The 19,945-nt window shown below is 35.2% G+C and overlaps 1 protein-coding gene across 2 annotated transcripts in view; it reads right to left on the bottom strand.

Moving 5' to 3' along the window:
* The window catches only part of MTREX (Mtr4 exosome RNA helicase), a 96,121-nt gene that overhangs the window by 29,880 nt on the left and 46,296 nt on the right, over window positions 1–19,945 (bottom strand). For both annotated transcript variants that reach the window (XM_036760835.1, XM_036760842.1), the window contains exons 18-21: window positions 14,486–14,554; window positions 11,527–11,655; window positions 7,062–7,172; window positions 3,599–3,787 (exon numbers count right to left, since the gene is read on the bottom strand). In XM_036760835.1, the coding sequence (XP_036616730.1) occupies window positions 3,599–3,787; window positions 7,062–7,172; window positions 11,527–11,655; window positions 14,486–14,554 (498 nt within the window). The remainder of the gene's footprint in view (window positions 1–3,598; window positions 3,788–7,061; window positions 7,173–11,526; window positions 11,656–14,485; window positions 14,555–19,945) is intronic.

Raw genomic sequence — 19,945 nt, 5'->3', positions numbered from 1 at the left:
AAACAGACTAACCCAAATGGGAAAAGAGCTCCAAAAAGCCAATGAGGAGAAGAATGCCTTGAAAGGCAGAATTACCCAAATGGAAAAGGAGGTCCAAAAGACCACTGAACAAAATACTACCTTAAAAATTAGATTGGAGCAAGTGGAAGCTAGTGACTTGATGAGAAATCAAGTTCTCATAAAATAGAACCAAAGGAATGAAAAAATGGAAGACAATGTGAAATATCTCATTGGAAAAACCACTGACCTGGAAAATAGATCCAGGAGAAATAATTTAAAATTTATTGGACTACCTGAAAGCCATGATCAAAAAAAGAGCCTAGATATCATCTTTCAAGAAATTATCAAGGAGAATTGCCCTGATATTCTAGAGCCACAGGGCAAAATAGAAAGAATCCACTGGTTGCCTCCTGAAAAAGATCCAAAAAAGAAAACTCCTAGGAATATTGTAGCCAAATTCCAGAGCTCCCAGATCAAGGAGAACATACTGCAAGCAGCCAGAAAGAAACAATTTGAGTATTGTGGAAACATAACCAGAATAACACAAGATCTAGCAGCTTCCACATTAAGGGATCAAAGGGCTTGGAATATGATATTCTGGAGGTCAAAGGAGTTAGGATTAAAACTAAGAATCACCTACCCAGCAAAACTGAGTATCATGCTCCAAGGCAAAATATAGACTTTCAATAAAATAGAGGACTTTCAAGCTTTCTCAATGAAAAGACCAGAGCTGAATAGAAAATTTGACTTTCAATTACAAGAATCAAGAGAAGCTTGAAAAGGCAAACAAGATAGAGAAATCATAAGGGACTTAGTAAAGGTGAACTGTTTTGCTTACATTCCTACATGGAAAGATGATGTGTATAATTCATGAGATCTCAGTATTAGGGTAGCTGAAGGGAATACACATATATAGAGAAACAGAGGGCACAGGGTGAGCTGAATATGAAGGGATGATATCTAAAAAACTAAAATCAAATTAAGGGATGAGAGAGGAATATATTGAGAGAGCGAGAAAGAGAGAGATAGAAGGGGGTAAATTATCTCACATAAAAGTGGCAAGAAAAAGCAGTTCATTGGAAGGGAAGAGGGGGCAGGTGAGGGTGAATGAGTGAATCTTGCTCTCTGACTTGAGGAGGGAATAACATACACACTCAATTGGGTATCTTACCCCACAGGAAAGTTGGGGGAAGGAGATAAGAGAGAGGGGATGATAGAAGGGAGGGCAGAGTGGGGGAGGAGGTAATCAAAAGCAAACACTTTTGAAAAGGGACAGGGTCAAGGGAGAAAATTGGATAAAGGGGGACAGGATAGGATGGAGGGAAATATAGTTATTCTTTCACAACATGACTATTTATGGGAGTGTTTTGGATAATGATAAATGTGTGGCCTATGTTGAAATGCTTGCCTTCTTAGGGAGAGTGAGTGGGGAGGGAAGAGGGGAAAGAATTTGGAACTCAAAGTTTTAAAAGCAGATACTCAAAAAAAAAAAGTTGTTTTTGCATGCAACTAGGAAATGAGATATACAGGCAATGGGGCATAGAAATCTATCTTGCCCTACAAGTAAGGGGAAAGGGGTAGGGGTGAGGGGGAGTGGAGTGACAGAAGGGAGGAATGGGGGAATCAGAATACATGCCACCTTGGAGTGGGGAGGAGGGTAGAAATGAGAAGAAAACTTGTAACTCAAAATCTTGTGGAAATCAATGCTGAAAATTAAAAAATAATGAAATATGGAATAAAAAAAAAAGAAAAGAAAAATGATAGTGATATACTGTGACTGTCTCTATCTCTTGTTTAGTGATAAACTGTTCTACTAGCCACAGATCTGAAAGGTAATATTTACCTTTAAAGGTGACCTTTATATTTAAATGAGGTAACCACCTGAAGATTGTCTTGGCATATAGTGTCATTTGTTGTTCTAAACCTGATTTCCACCTGTTGATTTTCCAGTTTCTTGCAGTTTTTGTCAAAATCCCCAGTAGCTGAGACCTTTTGAGTTTATCAAACATGAGGCCACTAAATTTCTTTCAGTATGTTATATACCTAACCCAACCGAGGTTTTAATTTTTAAATTAGTACCAAGTAGTTTTGATAATAACTTTGTAGTATAGTTTGAAATCTGGTGCTGTTAGGTGCCTCCACTCTTTCACTTTTTTTTGATGCCTCACTTTCCTTTGAGATTCCTAATCTTTTGTTTCTCCAGATAAATTTTACTATAACTTCCTTTTGATTATAAAAGTAATACTTTCTAATTATTGAGTTCTATTTTTATTCCTGAAAAGTATTTGTCGTTGTATTTATAATTCCTTTTCATAAGGAAAATATGAACAAATGATCTGAAGAGATGACAATGTAACTTGGACAAATTTAGAAATTCAAACAAAAAGTAATCGAAATAATCAACTTTATTAAGATAAAGAAACTCAAAAATTATGAGCCTTTGTATATCATCATCAACAAATCACAGCAGGAAAGGATAGAAAAACAGATGCTATACAAAGTAACAGCAGAATGTACAAAATAGCTGCTACTTAAGACTCATACAGGAATTGAATGTATCTAACCACAAAACACATTAGGGAAATAAAAACCAAGAGAGGGGTTACTTTATAAAAGAAGAAAACATTATAAACTTAATCAGGAAGAATAAAAGGTCAAGAATCTCAAGAGATGTAATGAAAAACAGGAAGGAAGGAGGTCCAGCAGGTCAAGATTTTAAACTATACAATGATGGACTGGTACTGATTCAAAAAAGATTAGGAGCCAGAAATGAGCATAATTTTGAATAAAGCCAAAGACTCCAACTAGAGGGATAAAAAAATTTCATCAAAATACTACAAAGCAATGTGGTAGAAATTAGGTTTAGACCAATGAACACCAAATGGAAGCAGTAAGTTCCAAATGGATACATGGCTTAGATATTAAAGATCACATTTGCAAACAGACTAGATGTACAGGGAAGGATATACCTTACACAACAATAAACAGGAAAATCACCACCAAATACTGTATAGAGAACAAAAGGAATTAAAATGGATAACTTTGGTTACATACAATTAAAAAGCCTTTGCTCAACCAAAATCAATGCAGTTAAAATTAGAAAGCAAATGAACTGGGAAAAAATAAGTGGTCAAAAAAAAATATGATCAAACATCTCATAAGAAAAATGGCAAGCTATTAACAACCATATGGAAAAATGCTCTAAATCATTAAAAAGAGAAATCCAAATGAAAACTCTAAAGTTCTACCTCATACCCATGAACTGATAAGGGTAAAGCAAGCAGAATCGGAGAACAATTTAGGCAAATACAATACTGTAAAGGAAAACAACTATAAAAGACTTGAAAACTTGAATCAATACAATGACCAAGCATAACTTTAGAAGGCTTATTAAGAAGCATAATTCCCACAACCTCTTTGTAGACAGGTGAAGAATGAGACGTTTTAAAACATAAACAATGTGTGGATTTGTTTTGTGTAACTATACTCAGTCAAAACAAAATGCAACTGAAATATGGGTGTTTGTTGATATTGATCAAATCATATATAAAGGTTAAAGGAAAATATAACAAAAAAGTAAAAAGTGAGTTTGCAATACCTGTGCTTTTCTTTCACAAAGTTTATAAACAGTTTCCAAATTTGAATCATTATGAAGTGGATGAGAATACATTCGATGTTCAAAAGCCTCTACTTTCTGGATGACTTTTTTAAGTCCTTGATCTTGTATGCCCATATCATCGATGGGATCTAGTAATGGAACACCATCAGGAAAACGTTTCTGAACTTCCTAAAAAAAAAATGATTCAAAAATTTATGTTATTGAACACTCTGAAAGAAAATAATTTAAAAATCCATTTTTTCTTAAAAAGCTCTAAATCACTACTGATTAGAGAAACACAAATCAAAACAACTCTGAGGTATCACCTGCCAGAAACGAAAAGTGCCAGAGGATGAGGAAGAAACAGAATTGCTGATGGAGTGGTAAACTGGTCTAACCATTCTGGAGAACAATTTGGAAGTAAACCCAAAGGGCTATAAAACTGTGCATACCCTTTAACCCAGAAATACCACTATTAGGTCTGTATCCCAAAGAGGTCAAAGAAAAAGAACCTCCATATGTACAAAAATATTTATAGCAGCTCTTTTTGTGATGGCAAAGAAATCAAGGGGATGCTCATTAATTGGGGAATGGCTGAACATGTTGTGGCATATGATTGTGAGCAAGTACTACTGTGTTCTAAGAAATGACAAGGGGGGATGGTTTCAGAAAAAACATGGCAAGACCTACATGAGCTGATACAAAGTGAAGTGAGAAGAACTGTGAGATCACTATAGACAGTAAAAGCCATGTTGTAATGGTGATGAACTGTGAAAGGTCTGGCTGCTCTGATCAATACATTGATCCGGGACAATTCCAAAAGAGTCATGATGAAAAAAACACTATCCACCTCCACAGGCAGAATTGATGAACTCAGAGTGCAAAATGAAGTGTAATTTTCATACTTTCTTTTTGTTTTTTTAAAAATATTGCTAACATGAAATACATTTTGCATGATTTCACATGTATAATTGATATCTTATCACTTGCTTTCTGAGTGGGTACGGAAGAATGGGCGGGAGAAAATTTGAAACTCAAAATTTAAAAAGAACATGAAAGATAACTATTAATTTTTATAATGTTCTCTTTTAATACATGAAGAATCAATGAAAATAAATACATTCACTATCTAGTTCATGTAAAACAGTGCACAGGAGAAAAAATGAGACAGTTGTTAATCAATTAGTTGCAGAGATGAAACAAACATAGGCATGTAAAAAGATAAGTGACAATATAAGAACTACACCCATTCCTCAACATTCACAAGATTAACTCTTGTGTCTTCAAGCATTCATATGATTCAATTAGTAACCTCATTTTCACTTTTGCATTACTAACCATGTGTATCAGTGACTATGCACAGTAGAGTAAAAAAAGAAGCGTGGTATGTCCAAGTTTTCAGAGTAGCTGGTATCCTACTAGGCACTCCACTGGTCTTGTTCACCCTGATGTAAAGAACTTTTGTTCTTTTTGTTCTTTGTTCGAGCCAAACGTTTGTTGCATATTTTCATTGTCTATCTTTAAAAGTCAAGCTCTATGTTGCAATTATGTCCCCAAAGAGTAGTGCTAGTCCTTTGGGCTCTAAGGTAATGTTAATACCTTGCAAGTTTCAGTGTCTTCAGAGTCAGTCCCAGCAACCTCTCCCTTAGTTTTCAGAGGGCAGCCTAGCTAGAGAGGTTCAGAGCAGTACAGTATACAGCACATTGCCCTCACACTATCTTCTGATACAGCAGAAAGTAAGATTCAGGTTAAAAAGTGTTTAAGTTTTAAGTATTTTATTTGCTGTACAGTATTTATGCTACTGTAGATTTCATGTTATGAAAAGTGAATACTGTCTGGAATTGATGTTTTATTTTGTTTTGTTTTACTGAAAAGTCAGAGAATTCTACGGAATTACTAGTGAGAAAAAATGTTCTGCATGTTACCAATTTTATTTTGTGTACTGCATTTTATGAGTTATCTCATGGTTACTGAGTTAGGAAAAGTACATATTTATCACAACTAATGTTTTATTATAAAGAACTGTATGCAGAAAACTGTATTTTCAGTAATCTCTAGAGAAAGATTACAGTTTTTGGTAGTTGTGGGAATCTAACCCCCCATTTCCCATAGGTTCAATGTTACAACATTTGCATTTTTTACTTCTGCACCATTTTCTAGGAATGTTACTCTCAGGAAAGTTAAGATTGACTGTATATATAAGTGGTAAATAAAAGTGAAAAGTAGGAGGTACTGATTGTCAAATGAGTGGTATATATGAAGAAATTTGAGTTCAAAGGTGGCAAATTACAATGGACTAAAATTATTTGGGGAAGTTTCATAGAGAAGGGTTGGCTAGGCAGAAAAGAGGGAAAGGGCATTTCAGAGATAAAGAAATTAAAATATAAAAACAACCACCAAGGGTTCTGAAAGATCTGGCAGATGTGATGGCTAAGTCTTAGCTGGTGGCTTGAAAAATTACAGAGAACATGTAAGATGCCACAAATCCAGCATGAGGGAAATATCATACTTATTTTTAAAAAGCAGGAGAGAGGATATTATTTAGTCCTGAAAGAGATTTTATAACCTCATCTACTTTGACCACCTCATTCTACAGGTAGAAAAAAAAACCAAAACCGTGGAGAGGTAAAGTGATTTGCACAAGGTCTCACAGTAGGCTATAGAGTTACTAGACTAAGCTCAATACGGACAGGGTTGTTTGCGTTCAGTTGTTTTCAGCTGTTGATATGAGTGGTTTGCCATTTCCTTCTTCAGCTCATTTTACAAATGAGGAAACTGATGCAAAGAGGGTTAAGTGACTTGTACAGGGTCATCCTTCTAGTAAGTGTCTGACGTCAGATATGAATTCAGGAAGATAAGTTTTCCTGACTCCAGGCCTGGCACTCTATCCACTGTGACACTTAAACTCCGTATGTCCCCTAGGATAATATCCAGGGTTCTGTACATGGTAGGTACTCGACAAATGTTTGTCAGATGATGAAATTATAATTTACTTACTAAGTTACCATGATTTATGCCATAAACAGCCACAGTACTTTCCAGGAAAAACAAAATAATTTTAGATATGCACTAGGAACATTAAAAAAATGTTGAAACAAAATAAAATAGAAAATTCTGAAGATCTAACTTTTATTCCAAATCATACTTAACATTTAGAAAAGAGGAATACCTTTCCTTGTATTAGAGAAGATGAGCAAACATACCATAATTTTCCTTTAAAAAACCTTTATATTCCAAACTTTGGTAGCTTTAACTAGTGGTCAATCAGCAGTTCTGCTCGGGTTAGTTTACACCAATTTTATTTCAAAGGATTATTGTTATGGGTGGTAATATTTCTGAACAATATTAATTACACCATTTTAAAGAAAGTAATCAATTTTTAAAGAAGGTACTACATAAATTTCTATCATAGTAGAAATTCACAGTATTATAAAAATTAGTTAATTACAATAAAAATGTATACCTGTATTGATTTTAACACGCTCTGTCGGTTGTCAACTGGCCTCAGATCTCTGGGAATATAAAGCCGAACACTGCTGATAGCGGACAGCAGGTGCACCAGGACTGGAACAACCTAATAGCACATAGTTCTATGATATGATTATCAGAATAACCCACGGTAGAACTACCCCATTTCTTAGACTTAACAGGATTCCCACAGAAAGTCAATATTGCGGCACACCAAAGATGTGACCAATTAAGCAAACCACATTTATTGAGAATCTTCTATCTTAAAGAAACTCCAAAAAGAACTGGTTAAACTAGATGGTTTTTCATGTCTTTTCTAGCTTTAAATCTGGTTTTATGATTCTATGAACTATGACAGCAGCTATGAAAAATATGAAGACTTTTAATTCATATTCCCTGTACCTTAAAGGAATTTATAAACAAATTGAAAAAGTATATTTGAATAGAAAGAGAAATAATACAAGTCAGTGCCTAAACAGCAATAGCAGTACTAACAGATGGCAGACATAATGCCTCCTTCCACCATCCCTGAAGTGCCTAATTTTGTGGACAAGCCTACTTGCAAAACAGCCACATGGGCTGCCCCCATTCTCTTTTAAAACTTCACCAGTTGATCTGATTATATCTGTATTAGGTGGGGAGGCCCATAACTAATGTATGATGCCACTCATGTGGAGTCCTGGCAAAAAGCAGGATCTAACTGAGCTAAAGCAGGCCAGCAGGTGGGGAGGGTTTTAGGAAAGAGTGAGGGTACTTCCATTGAAATTTTCCAGACAGTGATGAGCTAATATTGGCTGATGGCAAGCTCCACATAGTACAGGTTAAATGTAAGAAATACAGGTGATTTTCCATCCTAGAAGAGTCTTGAAAAGTACAAAGATACCTGGGCAATGCGTGTGTGCCCAAGAGTAATTTGCCTCCACCAGCCCAGAGATTGAGAGGATGGAGCTGGCCTATGAGCTAGTAGCCAAGGCCCTAAAGTCGCCACAGACAAGGCTTCTTCCCTTCTGCTACCTTTACTTCTACCAAAAAGGGTCTGACATGAAGATCACCCCAACAAGTAGGTGGTTTGGAAGAGGTTGTCCATTGGACACACTCTAAGATGGTCACATCTTGGAATTCTGAAATATAGATGGAGGTAGGAAGGGGCAGATACTGGTAACTGGATGAAGAGTAAAACTTGAGTGGGATTTATGAAACAAATTTTTAGAAAGATGAACAAATATAATCTAGGTGTTACAATAATCAGTTTTGTCTAAAAGTTACAATCTAAAAGAATATGATTGCAATTTGGAAAAGTAGCTTTTTAACCCAATCTAATAAAACTGACAATATAGCATATATGACTATTTTAATTTATGGGACTTAATATAGATTTTTCTTTATTCTAAGGTCATTATGTTTTATTTGGACTTGGTGAATCTTAATGATCCATTTTCTTTAGGATTAATCTGAATAAGTAACCCTAGTCAGTGCCCTCAAAAGAGGAAAAAGTGATGGAATATTCTGTCAGATGCTAGCATGTTCTTTCTGTACTTCCTGACATTATTCCGTACTTTGAAGTAATAAATCCTTTCAAGAGACTAATATATGCATACAACTTAGAAAATTACTACTCTTTTGTGTTTGGAATGATTAGAGAGAAAAAAAGCTGATAATTGAAAATTCAGAACGCAACGTTTTGTAATTTCTTTTTCTCCCCACAATATCACTTTAATTAACATACATATATCATTCACTTAGTTCAGAGAAAAAAGTCAGTACCCTGAACTTCAGAGAAAACACAAGCAAAAATTATATGATCAGGACAAATACCACAAATTGGCAGATAGGGGTTCTAGCTATCTGTCCAAGACATTACATACACTGTTACCAGAGAGAGAAGCACCAACATCGGGGTTTTTCAAAGCTGCAATGGCTACCCAGAGTCTTGTCTGGTCAAATCACACAACACTTTTCCAATGAGTGAGCCCCAAACAAAATGCTAACCCAGAGTATATATACCCTTTTTCAGGGCCTGAGGGCTTCACACTCCTCAAGACCTAATTAGCAAAAGGGTGTGGGCCTTCCTACAAACAAAGGGAAGACTCAATCAAAGGCACTTGATTGCCTTACTGCTCAGAAGCACTCCAAAAGAAAAAAACAGTAAAAAGTCCCACTTGCTTGCCCTTACATTCCACCTCTCCAAGATCCTTGCCCTTACTTGTGAGTAATTTCTGATTCAACTATTGCAAAGGAGTGACACAGATGAAAGCATTACAGTAAGAACCAAACCACTTGACATGTTTTGTCAACATCCTCTCATTCAAGCTGGTGACTGCAATAAAAGTTTCCTCTAAAGATGTTTTTCTATTTCAAGAAAACAATATTCCTGACCTTTCTCCCCCTTAATATAAGCCGAGGATGCCAATATGTTAACTTCAGAGGTCCATAGGGGTTTTAGAAGGAAGAAGGGCTCCTGAAATCTCCATCTTATGTTATTTCCCCAGCAAACAAAGGAAGTATGACTCTGGTCCTATGTCTGCAAAGTGTTTGGGGAGGACTTCCAGTAATTTCCCTAGGGTTTTCTAGGGATATGAATTTCACCATGTACCTGGAACCCATATTCAAGGCACAGAGCTACAAAGAAAAATCGAGTAATATTTTCTGGGTTGCCATACAGTGTCTATTAAAGTAAATTAATACTGTATATGTACCTGGGGGTTACATAATTAAGTGAAATAGATATAGTCCTTATATACAAGGAATTCATTAGCAACAAATTTTTGCGTAGTTTCAACCAACAAATATGGTATTATAAACTTTTAGAGTTTAACTTTTTTATGCTTAGTAGAATAAAGCAGTATAAAGTTCTAACAACAGGAATGGATCCATGAAATGATACCTGAGCAAAATGCTATAAATTTTTCTTGGTTGTAGGAGTTAGGAAGCGAGAGAAGAAAAGGATGAGATTTCAGAACAGCATAAGATGACCACCAGGGATACTGTTTTGATGTTTAACAATCATCTTTGCCTTTTAAAATGCCATTAACTCCCTTGGGGTGGAAATAATAACTATCTATAAGAATCTGAAGGACTATTTTTCAAAAGAATAAGAATTAGGCTTTTTTAGCTTGGTACTCATGACAGAACTGAAAGAAATACGAAGAAGTTTTAGATTTAGGTTTAATGTAAGGGAATTAAAAAAAAAAAGCCATCCCAAAGTAAAACTCACTGTTTTAGGATGAAATGAGTTTTCCATCAATGGAGGTCTTTCAGAGAAAAGCCTCTAGGGATCCTCATTTTATATCTGAGGAACCTGAGGACCCAAGAGGTTATGACTTGCCTAGGTTGATACAAGTAGAATGTGGCAAAGCCAGGATTTAACCCAGGTCCTCTGACACCAATTGTGAGCCCTTTATTAAAATGTGTATAAATTCTAGAAATGTCAGGTGGTAGCAGGAAGTCAACCCAATGTTTACAACTTACGGCTGATGAGTTTCCATGTAAAAGGACTGAGTATCTGCTGCCTGATGACTAGTCTAACTAAATTAAAAGAGATCAGTAATCATTGGGATGGTAATTAGTATTTTAGTTCACAGAACTTCTCAAAGACACTAATAAGTGGCAAAGAGGTTATGATCTGTACTGGTGGAGAAAGTACCCAACAACAAGAGAAATAAGAAGTCAAGTTTTGAATTGTTTGAAGATGGTGGACTAAGGTCAGTATACAAGGACTAAGGTCATAAACAAATTAAATAGCTTCTAACAAATGTCTGTTTTAGTGGGGAATTTATTTTTATGAATAATTCTTTTACTTTTCTAAAATGCCATTTTCACAGGAATGAACCTCCCACTCCCACCCCAAACAACCCAGGTGGGGCTAGCTTGAACAAAATGTTTCAAAATCCAAAATTATCACAACAAATTGGCAATTAAATTCTATTTGGCATCAGAACACCAGTTTAACTGATGGCTCAACCAGTTAAATATCTGTGTGAGTTTCAGCAGGTCATGACTTCTGAGCCTATTTCTTCATTTACAAAACGAAGCAATTGAAATAGATGATTTCTAAAGCCCCTTCCAGTGCTAGAAATTATAAACTAAGAACTGTAAAGCACTGGTAAAAAAAATCCATTCACATTCATATTAATATAATAAAATACAAAATAAAATATAATAAACTACAATTTAAAAAATAAAATGTACAATACAATAAACTACAAGTCACTTTTCGCTATTTCCATTCACATTAAATCACTCTATTTCGAAAATACAAAAGAAAACTGAAGCTTTATGAAGCATGATAGCAAAATTTTATATGCCTCTTTACATATAAATTCAGAAAATGTCAAAAATAATGTTCTTACCAACTGGAAGCCTCACTTTTTAATTATAAAATCCTTTCAGTACACTCTATAGAGTCAACAGTACAAGTGAATTAGTACTTACACACTAGGCTAAAAAAATAAAAGACAAACCTGCATCTCTCCTTTCTCACCAGGTTTTGCTGGCTTAGCAGCCTCGGTAGCAGAATTTTTCAAGCTCTCTTTGCTACAATGTAAAAGCACTTCTACAACATATAAAGGATCTAATTCACCAGAATTGGGCTAGAGAGAAAGAGAGGTATATTAATGAATCATATGTAAAAAAAAAAAAATGACTGACATGATAGAAGCAGTTTAAAAATCACTGGATACCTATGTTTTCTAATAAGATTAATGTCAGGAATGTATTTCTGCTCTAGCAACCTATCCAGATGGATGATACAATCAGATTCCTCTCTTAATGATTACATTAAATTATAATTGTCTAAGTGTTAACACTGTTCTAACTTGACCATACAATTGGGCAGGTGGTTCTTTTAAGCTGAACTTTCCCCTGACAAGTTGGGGGCACATATAATTTCTCTGGAAAAAGTAGTGAGTTAAAACAAATTCCCAGTGAACTTTGTAAAAGTATGTGACATATAATTTAGCTCATAACACTTCAAATATAACCATACTTGAAGCATTCTAAGTTTAAGGATATACCAAATTTTCCATTCCTATTCTAGAATAAAACAAAAACTAGCAAACACATTCATAAATAGATTTTAAAAGATCCAGTTACTGAAACGTAAAAAATGATTTTGTTTATGTACAAGTTTTTAAATGATTACTTTTCTGGAAATATTACTATTAATCAAGTGCTAGAGAAAAGTATCTTGCTGAAAGAGACAAATATTTAGGAATAAAAGTTGAGTTTTTCATTGGGTTTTAAATTCTTTTCAAATGCTACAAAAAGATACATTTGAATTAATGACATTGAAAAGAGTGGCGAGACTTTAAAAATGCTGGTGCCAACAAAAATGAATACTATTTGAAGACTATCTATAATGCTTAGGATAATATTCTTTATGCAAAAGACTAGTAATAAATGCAAGTTACTTAAGTTATCTCTCCTAAGGAAAAAGCTTATTTTTCCCTAAAAAGATATAGCAAATATAGTAAACAATACTAAAACATGGGTTTGATTTTTAGTGGAATGAAGGAAAATGGTAATTTTTATTATTCAAATAATAAATGTACTAATGTTTCACTGGTCCTTCATAGCAAACATTTCATTTTTCTTGCCAAAAATAGCATTTATCAAGCCAAGACAAAAGGAATAAATAATTATTGTGCCATGTCAAAAAGAAGGTATCTTTCTGTGGTAATAACAACCAGAAATTTAAAATATGATCTCATGATGAAATGTTAATTTTTCAGGTGGGAATATGTTGCTAGGAAAATTTAGCAAAGCATTTTGCTTCAAGAAAAATAGAACTAAAGACAAATTTAAGTATGGTAATAACTTGTATAGACTATACGGCAAACTCAACAAATTTTTATAACAGTAAAAACAGGTAAGTTTATATCTAGTGTTTCTGTGATTATCTCATTAGGAAAGGTTCACTTCTAACTCTATTTTGTTCACAAGGTATTATTCAAAGTAGTTTGCTAGAACTTAAGTTGATAAAATACAAATATTTATTAAGCAGATGAAAACCACCTGAAAATGAAATCGGTATGTAGTAAAACAACTGCTAGACAGTCTAAAAGTTTCTTAGTATGCACATAAAACTTTGCAAAAATAATAAGCATTTCAATATTTGCAAAAAACTGTGATTCAATTAATGTGAGAGCGCCCTCTAGATGCAGAAAAAACTCCCTTTGTCTTAGTAGATAATCCTCAAGAGTTACTCTGGTCCAAAATAATTCATCAGTTGTATCTGGCCACCAACATTCTGGTTATATATTTCTCCAAACTTAGCAAGAATAGTCCTTTGATAACAGATACAGTCTATTGTCAGGTCCCTACTCAGGGTCTTTCTATTTCTGCCAAAATTTGTCATGAATATACACAGACTCTGAGAATCCATCAGTAACATCCCAGTAAAACATACATGCATTAAATAACAAATGAAAATAAAAATAATAGGAACACGAAGGATATAGTTCATATAATCCATTTACAATTTTAAATGAACAATTTTGTTTAATATCACAAGAAGCAAAGTGGTTAAAAAGTTCTTATTACTATCTACAAATTAACAAGAGAATAAACAAAAATAGTTATCTTTTAAAATATTACTTAATTACCTTGGAGCCTCCTATATAAAACTGATATAGGGATGTAGACAGTACAATTATAAAGTGTCTCTGGTACTTTTAAAATAACCTTCTAAGAAAAATGTGCCTTAAGCTGAATGAATGGAAAAAGCATTTAAGTGCTTGCTATGTGCAAAGCACTACCCTAAGAGAAAAGAAAGACAGTTCCTGCTCTCAAAAAGCTCACATTGTGATGGAGGAGATAAAATACACAGAAGTTTCAGCTGTTAAATTCAATGGAAAGGTCCCATGGTTCTTAAAATGTAGTGGCAAAGCAGATGGTAATGCATCTTCTTTAATGTCATTTCTACTAATAAACATTTCTGACAATTAAACAACTGCTAGTGCTGAGGACTATCACGAAGACTTAAAAGACAGTTAGGACCAGATATTCTTCCATTTTCCACAACTCAAATTAGTAAGAAAGTTTGGACAAGAATTCAGGCCTCTCAATGATTTCTCTTGGCTGTCTCTAGCATCCCCAACATATTCAAGTTTCACCTGGAAATTTGGTGAAAATTATTAAAATATTCTATACATTGAAGGGAAAAAGTCATTTTTAACAGAAATAAAAAATTTCACAAAGTTTTACAATTTTTTTTGCAAGACAACAAAAGTTTGTATTGGTACAAAATTCAATAAGGTAAAAAATAAATCCCCTACATTAACATTTTTCAACAGTATTTTTCTTCTAAAAATACTGATTACTGATCAGATTTTTAAAATTGAGACCATGACAATCTCATGCCTGAAATATCTGATTAGTCACTTATACACCTATTTTTGCAATCAAAGGCAATCATTTTACCTTAACATTTGATTTCTTGGAGAAATTCACCACTACTCCCCAACCAAAATCATCCCCTTCATTCTTCACCTGAGAAGAAAGAAAAATAGTTCATGAAAATAACTTTTATAAAAGCTTACACAACTCTATCACCGTTAGTATACTTTAGTTGTCTAAATAACTTGGATTTCAAACATGTACAGATATTTGATAAAAAAAAAAAAGACTTCCCCTGCCCCCTTTGGCCCATTTTCCTTTTTATTCTAGTTGAATCAATTTGTTCCTGCAAAAACGGTTCAAATTTCATGTAAATAAATATTTTCTCTTCTGTAACTGATTTTCTCTCTTTTCTGGTTAAAAATTCAGTCCTTAACAACATCTATGAAAGGTCCCTTACTGTTAATAATATAATCTCTAATATTCAGATCACATATCATGTGAACTTACTATGATGAAACAGTTTGATAAGAACCTCTGTCAGATTTTTTTCCAGTGATTCTTATCTAAGAGGGAATTCTTACTTGGGTAACTTCTGTTTAGGGATTTACTGAACACCAAAGTAACTGAGTTCAATTATTTCTGATTCTTCTTCGTCTTCTCAGCTCCATTTTTCAATCTTTTACTTTTTAGAGAACCAATATTGAGGGAGAGAGTGAAAATAAGTGATAATGGGAATGATAGAGGAGACAATCTGTTGGAGAAGATGGAAGGGAATTGGATCACTCGAAAAAATAGAGGGCTTAGCCTTGGTAAGCAGTAATGTCACTTTATCATGTGAAAGGGGTGAAGGAAGAGAGTGGCAGAAGGCACTTGAGTGATAGGAGATGAGGAAGAAGAAAGGAGTTGGCCTTAATTTTTTCTGTACAATATGAGAGAAAGTTCTTAGCTGAGAGTAAGGGAGAGCCATAAAAGATTTGAGGAGGGATGAAAAGGTTTGGAAGAGCCGATGTGGAGAGGACAGTGAATTGATAAGGGAGGAATAATAGAACTGTCTACCATCAGTGAGGGCACAGGTGAAGTTACATAAATTTGTAGTGGACCCAGTCAGAATGGTTGTGTGATTTTCTCCATCTTTGTTCAATAGCATGTGTGTAGGCATGAAAGTGACAAAATGGTGTGAGTGATCTGAGGCTGAGGCTTGGATGGAGGTAATCAGTAATATAAGGGAACAAGGGATTCAAGAGAAGAGGACACTGTAGAGTTGGAGTGGCTCACCAAGGAGTCAAGGTGGAGAAGAGACGAGAGAAGAACTGAAAGGTTAAGGATTTGAAGGTCATAGTGAGGAAGAATAGGGTTATGTAAGGGAAGGCAGAGGTGAAAAGCCAATAGATTATGGTTGGATAAAGGGATTTCACAATTCTTGTACATGGAGGTGGTACATTTGTGAGTGATGGCAAGACCGAGGATATGACCAACTTTTGAGTGTGGCTGAGGTGGGATGCAGAAATAGCTCATGGAAGGTGAGTTGAGGAACTGGGCGGTTAGGATACTTGAGGGAGAATTAATACGTATGATGAAGTTCCCTGGTATGAGGGCAGGAATTGGAGGGGAGAGAAAAATTGTAAGTTGGGATCAAACTCACTGAGAAAGGAAAAAGAAGGCCCGGGGGTTCGGGTGGCTGTACATAATAGCTACCAGGATTTTGATTGCATGAAGCTTAAAGGAAGAGAGGTTACTGAGTAAAGAAGAAAAGGGAGAGAACTGAAAAGTGACAATGGAGAGAGAGGAATATTCCAACTCCCCCACCTTGACCAGTGAGCCAAGGAGAATGAGTAAAGGTGTAGCCAGTACTGGAAAGGATGGCTAGGGAGGCTATGTCATTGGGGGAAGCCAGGTTTCAGTATGAACTAGTAGATGGAAGGAGTGGGAGAGGAAGTGATTTAAGATGAAGGGAAGTTTGTTGCCTATGGAATGGGCATTCCAGGGAGTACAGTGAAAGGGTTGGATAGACTCTGGATGAAACCTTAGGGTGGGATGATTAAGGGGGATAAGAATGAGGAACTGGGTGGTGGGGGGAGTGGAGTGGGGTTTGGACGATGATCTAGAGGAGTTCAGAGTCACTAGGATGTGAAGTTATGAGAATGTTCATCACTGAGTAGAGGGTGCTACAGTAGGAGATGGAAAGCCTGAAGTCAAAGGGAGGGGTGCTGTTCTTTGAACTGGAGGGTCTCCATATCTCAGGTGGTAGATTAAGCTGGCTGAAGGAGGTGAAAGATGCCTTGTGCTGGTACAAGTGGAAGTGGGTGCTTTGGAGAAATGGAAGGTACCAGGCTTGGCATTTAGCAGTCTTTCGTTAGGGGACATGCAGCACTGGGAAGGAGATGGAAGGCTCAGGGTGCTAGCCCACCTAAGGAGGCTGGCTATGAGGCTGCAGCAAAAAGTGGTAGACTCCCTGGGCAGATGCAAGACACTCAGACTAGTTTAAGTCTAAATTCTGTCAGACCGCTTTATAGTTTTCTCAACAGTTTTTATCAAATAGTAAGTTTTTCTAAGTAATTTATGCTTTCAAGCTTAAATCAGTATATTAACTTTAGTAATGTTATTTTTATTAAATTGTCAAAGCACAAACATGATCCACTGAAAATCCCTTCAATTATTTAAACAATTCCTTATCTATTTGGGGGGTGGGAGGTGGCAATTGGGGCTAAGTGACTTGCCCAAGGTCACACAGCTAGTAAGTGTCGAACGTCTGAGGCTGAATTTAAACTCAGATCCTCCTGACTTCAGGGCCAGTGCTCTACTCACCGTGCCACCTAGCTGTCCCCTCCTTATTTCTTTAAGTAGCATTTTGTAACTAAATGTACACAACTGATTGTGCTTTGATAGACTGATTCCTGAATATTTATACATTTTATAATTATTTTGAATGATGCTTCTCTGTTACTACCTGATAGATTTTGCTATTACATGAAAATGTTATCAAATATGAAATCTGATATCAAATACGATAAGTTTATTTGGTAGCGTGTAACTTTGTTAAAGGTACTGTCTCAATCAGTATCTTTATTAATTCCCTATGATTTTCTGAGTAAACTATCATATCATATATAGAAATAGGGACAATTTTATCTCCTCTCTGCTGACCTTTATGGCTTTAATTTCTTTCTCTTGCCTTAATGCTACTGTTTGCATTCCTAGGATGTTATCAAAAAACTGTAGGGAAAAGGCATCCTTGCTTAACACCGATATTTACTGAGAAAACTACTATGTTTCCCCATGAAATATAAACTTTGGATTTTAGATAGATACTTTGTATAATATTAAATAAATGATCCTTCTTTGTCTCTACTTTTCTTGGAGTTTTTTTTTTTAGCATAACTGAGTGCTGTGCTTTGTCAAGGCTTTTGCTATGTATGTTGGTAAAATCATGTGCTTGTGAATTTTTAAATACATATTTATGTGAATTTTTAAATATATAATTATGTTGTTTTCCTAATGGGGAAGTAATGATACTTGCATCACTGGTATAAATCCAACTTGATTGCAGTGAATAATCTTTCAGATAAATTGGTATATTTTCCTCAGAAGCTTATTTAAATTTTTTATTTGGGATTAATTATCGATATGGATCTATAGTTCTCTTCCTTTACTTTATCTTTCAACAATTTGGCTATTACGTCTGTATTTGCCTCAAAAAAGTTTGGCAAAATACCCTTTGACCCAGCAATACCACTTCTAGGGCTGTATCCCAAAGAGATCACACAAGTGGGAAAGGGACCCATACGTACAAAAATATTTATAGCAGCTCTTTTTGTGGTGGCAAAGATTTGGAAATCAAGGGGATGCCCATCAATTGGGGAATGGCTGAACAAGCTGTGGTATGTGAATGTAATGGAATACTATTGTGCTGTAAGAAATGAGGAAGATACAGACCTCATAATAACCTGGAAAAACCTACACAATACAATGCTGAGTGAGCGGAACAGAACGAGGAGAATACTGTACACAACCACAGTCATACTGCTTCTGTGATGACTAACTTTGATAGACTTGGCTCTTCTCAGCAATACAATGTTCAAAGACAGCTCCAAAGGACTCATAATGCAAAGAGCTATCTACATCCAGAGAAAGAACTACAGAGTCTGCGGATTGAGGCAAACTATTTGCTTTTTTTCCTCTTCTCCTTTTTGGTATTGTTTCTTCTTTCTCATGATTCATTCCATTGGTCATAATTCTTCTTACAATTGGACTATGTGTAAATAACTTTAATGCAAAGGTATATATAGAACATATATCGGGTTCCATACCATCTTGGGGGGGAGGGAGGGGAAGAAAATTTGGAACTCAAAAACTTGTGGAACTGAGTGTTGTAAACTAAAAATAAAAAAAAACTAATAGAAAACAAACAAAAAAAAAAAACCAAAACAAAGTTTGGCAGAATGCTTTCTCAATATTCATGGTTTGTCTAATAAATAATTTGCTTACATTTACATGGGACTTCAACGTTTATAAACCACTAAATACGTATATGTATGTATGTATACACACACACACATACATACATATTTTATCTATTTTCATATAACAATCCTGTGAGGTAGGTGCTATTATGGTCTATCAACAAATGTCTAGTAAGCACCTATTATATTCCAGGCACAGTGACAAGAGAAGGGAATACAAAGAAAAGTAAAAGATAGTCCCTCCTCTCAAGGGAAGAGACAACATGCAAACAACAACGTACAAACAAGCTATACAGAGGATAAACTGCAAATAATTAACAAAAGAAAAGCACAGTAGAATCAAGATGGATTGGGAAAGACTTCCTATATAGGTGGGATTCTAGCTGGGACTTGAAAGAAGCCAGGGAAACCATAAAGCAGAGAATTGCATGAATGGGGGACATATCAAGTGAAGACAGATTATCTTATTCAAAGAGGGGCGAGGAGGCCAGAGTCACTGGATAATAGAGTACATGGTTGGGGGCTGGGGGTGGGGGGAGAAGAGAGGGGAGGTATATATTTATAGTAGCACTTTTTTTAAGAGCAAAAGATTAGAAACAATGTGGATTCCACTGAATGCAGAATGGTTAAACAAACTGTGGTATGTGATGGTGAAGGCAATGGACTATTACTATACTATAAGAAAAGAATCGCGTGAAAGGAGGCAAACTGAAGTACCCAGAACGCGGAAAACAACACACACAGTAACTGTTAACAATTTAAATGGAAAGAAAAACAATAACAATTAATTGAAATGGAATGCTATGAAATTATAACCAAGCTTGGCCTCAATAAAGAAGTATAAGACGACACTGGGTACCCTACTTCTCTGCTGCGGTGGGGACTAGGTTGTGCAATCCTGAATATAAAATCAGACTTTTTTTTTTTGATATGTTGAATAGTTTTGCTGAACTTCACTCCCCCTCCTCCCTTTTTTTATTATAAAGTACAGCTCTCTGGAAAAGGAAGGGGGAGGAATACATTAGAACAAGTATATAGTATAAAAACCAACACTACCAATTAAATTTTTTTTTAAATTAAA

This window comes from Trichosurus vulpecula, chromosome 1 (genome assembly GCF_011100635.1).
Source record: "Trichosurus vulpecula isolate mTriVul1 chromosome 1, mTriVul1.pri, whole genome shotgun sequence".
NCBI lineage: Eukaryota > Metazoa > Chordata > Mammalia > Diprotodontia > Phalangeridae > Trichosurus > Trichosurus vulpecula.
This window is presented reverse-complemented; position numbering and strand designations above follow the sequence as displayed.